Source organism: Oncorhynchus clarkii, chromosome 17 (genome assembly GCF_045791955.1).
Source record: "Oncorhynchus clarkii lewisi isolate Uvic-CL-2024 chromosome 17, UVic_Ocla_1.0, whole genome shotgun sequence".
Classification (NCBI taxonomy): domain Eukaryota; kingdom Metazoa; phylum Chordata; class Actinopteri; order Salmoniformes; family Salmonidae; genus Oncorhynchus; species Oncorhynchus clarkii.
Genome location: NC_092163.1, coordinates 3,874,178 through 3,879,177, shown reverse-complemented (window position 1 = coordinate 3,879,177; position 5,000 = coordinate 3,874,178). Strand labels below are relative to the sequence as shown.

Sequence of the window (5,000 nt, the reverse complement as noted above, 5' to 3'; positions counted from 1 at the left end):
GTGTGTTGGTGTGTGTGTGTGTGTGTGTTTGTTGGTGTGTGTGTGTGTGTTTGTTAGTGTGTGTGTGTGTGTGTTTGTTAGTGTGTGTGTGTGTGTGTGTGTTTGTTGGTGTGTGTGTGTGTGTTTGTTGGTGTGTGTGTGTGTTTGTTGGTGTGTGTGTGTGTTTGTTGGTGTGTGTGTGTGTTTGTTGGTGTCTGTTTTGTGTTTCATCCAGGTTGGGTGTAATGGGGTTTTAATGGGCAACCTGGCATCGGGCAGTAGACACACACACACACGCACACACCTCCGCCTCCCCATCTGTCCCTCTATAGAAGTACAGTTCACACATTCTCTCCTCTTCCTCTCTCCTCTTCCTCTCTCCTCTTCCTCTCTTCTCTTTCTCTTTCTATCTGTGTCTGTCTCCTCCAAGGTCACATCATCCTTCCAGTCTGTTTCACCCATTTTTTTCTCTCTCTCTCTCAATTCAATTCCATTCAATTCAAGGGCTTTATTGGCATGGGACACATGGTATGTTATCCCAGAGGTAATGACACTGTGGTGTTTCACCCAGTCCTCTCTCTCTCTAGGTATGTTATCCCAGAGGTAATGACACTGTGGTGTTTCACCCAGTCCTCTCTCTAGGTATGTTATCCCAGAGGTAATGACACTGTGGTGTTTCACCCAGTCCTCTCTCTCTCTCTAGGTATGTTATCCCAGAGGTAATGACACTGTGGTGTTTCACACAGTCCTCTCTCTCTCTAGGTATGTTATCCCAGAGGTAATGGCACTGTGGTGTTTCACCCAGTCCTCTCTCTAGGTATGTTATCCCAGAGGTAATGACACTGTGGTGTTTCACCCAGTCCTCTCTCTCTCTAGGTATGTTATCCCAGAGGTAATGACACTGTGGTGTTTCACCCAGTCCTCTCTCTCTCTAGGTATGTTATCCCAGAGGTAATGACACTGGGGTGTTTCACCCAGTCCTCTCTCTCTCTCTAGGTATGTTATCCCAGAGGTAATGACACTGTGGTGTTTCACCCAGTCCTCTCTCTCTCTAGGTATGTTATCCCAGAGGTAATGACACTGTGGTGTTTCACCCAGTCCTCTCTCTCTCTCTAGGTATGTTATCCCAGAGGTAATGACACTGGGGTGTTTCACCCAGTCCTCTCTCTCTCTAGGTATGTTATCCCAGAGGTAATGACACTGTGGTGTTTCACACAGTCCTCTCTTTCTCTCTAGGTATGTTATCCCAGAGGTAATGACACTGTGGTGTTTCACCCAGTCCTCTCTCTAGGTATGTTATCCCAGAGGTAATGACACTGGGGTGTTTCACCCAGTCCTCTCTCTCTCTAGGTATGTTATCCCAGAGGTAATGACACTGTGGTGTTTCACCCAGTCCTCTCTCTCTCTAGGTATGTTATCCCAGAGGTAATGACACTGTGGTGTTTCACCCAGTCCTCTCTCTCTCTAGGTATGTTATCCCAGAGGTAATGACACTGTGGTGTTTCACCCAGTCCTCTCTCTCTCTAGGTATGTTATCCCAGAGGTAATGACACTGTGGTGTTTCACCCAGTCCTCTCTCTCTCTAGGTATGTTATCCCAGAGGTAATGGCACTGTGGTGTTTCACACAATCCTCTCTCTCTCTAGGTATGTTATCCCAGAGGTCCAGAGGTCGGATGCTGGGTTGTATCAGTGTGTGGTCAGGAACAGGATGGGAGCCCTGTTACAGAGGAGAGCTGAGGTGCAGGTCGCCTGTAAGTACACACACACCTCTCTCTCTTTATCTCTCTCTCTCTTTATCTCTCTCTCTCTTTATCTCTCTCTCTCTCTTTTATATCCATCCCTCTCTTTATCTTTATCTCTCTATCTTTATCTCTTCCTCTTGCTCCCATCTCCCTCTCATTATCTCCCTCCCTCTCTCTCTCTAACTCTCCATCTCCCTCTCTTTATCTCCCTCTCTCTCTCTCTTTATCTCTCTCTCTCTCTGTCTCTCTCTCTCTCTCTCTCTCTCTCTCTCTTTGTCTCTCTCTCTCTCCCTCCCTCTCTCCCCATCTCCCTCTCTTTATCTCTCTCTTTCTCCATCTCCCTCTCATTATCTCCCTCCCTCTCTCTCTCTCACTCTCCATCTCCCTCTCATTCTCCCTCCCTCTCTCTTTCACTCTCTTTCTCTCCCTAATGTCCCTCGTTCTCTCTCTCTCTAGTCATGGGTAACTTTTCTGGTGAAGAGCAGCGTCGTACGGTCAGTGTTGGTCGAGCTGCGGTCCTGAACACTCCAACCGTCAGCTGCTTCCCTAGACCGCAGGTCACCTGGTACAGAGACGGTCACAAGATAATCCCCAGCAACAGAGTGTGAGTACCGCTGCTAACTTAAACCACAATGTTCTAGTTAATGCTCAAATAATGGTCAAAACGCAACAGTTTCAAATCGTCAGGTTAAAAAAACAAATAACTCACTCAATGAAGATTCGGGGGTCAACACTTTGTGGTTGGGGTCAAACCTCGTGCAGAGGTTTAAACACAGTGGATGTAACAGACGTTTCTTTGGTCTGAATGTGATTCAGTAACATCTTGTTAGTGGCAGGGGTTTGGGCCGTATCCACATTCTAACAGGCGCAAGCCAAGAAGCTAGAGGGAGTTGATTGTCTCTGCTTTAATCAAGAAGCTAGAGGGAGTTGATTGTCTCTGCTGTAACCAAGAAGCTAGAGGGAGTTGATTGTCTCTGCTTTAATCCAGAACCTGGAGTGGATTGATTGTCTCTGCTGTAATCAAGAAGCTAGAGGGAGTTGATTGTCTCTGCTGTAATCCAGAACCTGGAGTGGATTGATTGTCTCTGCTGTAATCAAGAAGCTAGAGGGAGTTGATTGTCTCTGCTGTAATCAAGAAGCTAGAGGGAGTTGATTGTCTCTGCTGTAATCAAGAAGCTAGAGGGAGTTGATTGTCTCTGCTGTAATCAAGAAGCTAGAGGGAGTTGATTGTCTCTGCTGTAATCAAGAAGCTGGAGTGGATTGATTGTCTCTGCTGTAATCAAGAAGCTAGAGGGAGTTGATTGTCTCTGCTTTAACCAAGAAGCTAGAGGGAGTTGATTGTCTCTGCTGTAATCAAGAAGCTAGAGGGAGTTGATTGTCTCTGCTGTAATCAAGAAGCTAGAGGGACTTGATTGTCTCTGCTGTAATCAAGAAGCTAGAGGGAGTTGATTGTCTCTGCTTTAACCAAGAAGCTAGAGGGAGTTGATTGTCTCTGCTGTAATCAAGAAGCTAGAGGGAGTTGATTGTCTCTGCTTTAACCAAGAAGCTAGAGGGAGTTGATTGTCTCTGCTGTAATCAAGAAGCTAGAGGGAGTTGTTGTCTCTGCTGTAATCAAAAAGCTAGAGGGAGTTGTTGTCTCTGCTGTAATCAAAAAGCTAGAGGGGGTTGATTGTCTCTGCTGTAATCAAGAAGTTAGAGGGGGTTGATTGTCTCTGCTTTAACCAAGAAGCTAGAGGGAGTTGATTGTCTCTGCTGTAATCCAGAACCTGGAGTGGATTGATTGTCTCTGCTGTAATCAAGAAGCTAGAGGGAGTTGATTGTCTCTGCTGTAATCAAGAAGCTAGAGGGAGTTGATTGTCTCTGCTGTAATCAAGAAGCTAGAGGGAGTTGATTGTCTCTGCTGTAATCAAGAAGCTAGAGGGAGTTGATTGTCTCTGCTGTAATCAAGAAGCTGGAGTGGATTGATTGTCTCTGCTGTAATCAAGAAGCTAGAGGGAGTTGATTGTCTCTGCTTTAACCAAGAAGCTAGAGGGAGTTGATTGTCTCTGCTGTAATCAAGAAGCTAGAGGGAGTTGATTGTCTCTGCTGTAATCAAGAAGCTAGAGGGACTTGATTGTCTCTGCTGTAATCAAGAAGCTAGAGGGAGTTGATTGTCTCTGCTTTAACCAAGAAGCTAGAGGGAGTTGATTGTCTCTGCTGTAATCAAGAAGCTAGAGGGAGTTGATTGTCTCTGCTTTAACCAAGAAGCTAGAGGGAGTTGATTGTCTCTGCTGTAATCAAGAAGCTAGAGGGAGTTGTTGTCTCTGCTGTAATCAAAAAGCTAGAGGGAGTTGTTGTCTCTGCTGTAATCAAAAAGCTAGAGGGGGTTGATTGTCTCTGCTGTAATCAAGAAGTTAGAGGGGGTTGATTGTCTCTGCTTTAACCAAGAAGCTAGAGGGAGTTGATTGTCTCTGCTGTAATCAAGAAGCTAGAGGGAGTTGACTGTCTCTGCTGTAATCAAGAAGCTAGAGGGAGTTGATTGTCTCTGCTGTAACCAAGAAGCTAGAGGGAGTTGATTGTCTCTGCTGTAACCAAGAAGCTAGAGGGAGTTGATTGTCTCTGCTGTAATCAAGAAGCTAGAGGGAGTTGACTGTCTCTGCTGTAATCAAAAAGCTAGAGGTGGTTGATTGTCTCTGCTTTAACCAAGAAGCTAGAGGGAGCTGCATATCATTTATTAGATAGTTAATAACCTTTTACCTCCGCTGTGACGGGACTTTATTCATTACAACTCTGATGCTAATCAACTGTTCAAATAAAGTTGATCAAATGGACTACACTGTAATGTTTTAGTTCTAAGGGAAATTAAAATAGACTTACGTTTTTTTCTTGGACTTTGTAGAATTATATTAAACACATCCTTCACTCTATCAAAACAAATAACTATTGTTGTTAATTTTTTTTAAATGTATATATTTCCATAAATATTTCTTCATGCAATTAATCCTTTACAATAGTATGTGCAGTATTTGTAAAGAATGTATTTATCATTTATTTATCAAGCATTTATTTATCATTTATTTATCAAGCATTTATCATTTATTTATCATTTATTTATCATTTATTTATCATTTATTTATCAATAATTTATTTAGAAATTATTCAGCATTTATGTATCATTAATTTATCATTTATTTAGAATTTATTTATCAAGCATTTATCATTTATTTAGAAATTATTTATCAAGCATTTATCATTTATTTAGAATTTATTCAGCATTTATGTATCATTAATTTATCATT

At 42.9% G+C, this 5,000-nt stretch overlaps 1 protein-coding gene across 1 annotated transcript in view; it reads left to right on the top strand.

The window, feature by feature from the left end:
- The window catches only part of LOC139370043 (protein sidekick-1-like), a 365,245-nt gene that overhangs the window by 130,036 nt on the left and 230,209 nt on the right, over window positions 1–5,000 (top strand). Inside the window, exons 3-4 of the mRNA XM_071109345.1 lie at window positions 1,625–1,731; window positions 2,179–2,326. Of these exons, the coding sequence (XP_070965446.1) occupies window positions 1,625–1,731; window positions 2,179–2,326 (255 nt within the window). The remainder of the gene's footprint in view (window positions 1–1,624; window positions 1,732–2,178; window positions 2,327–5,000) is intronic.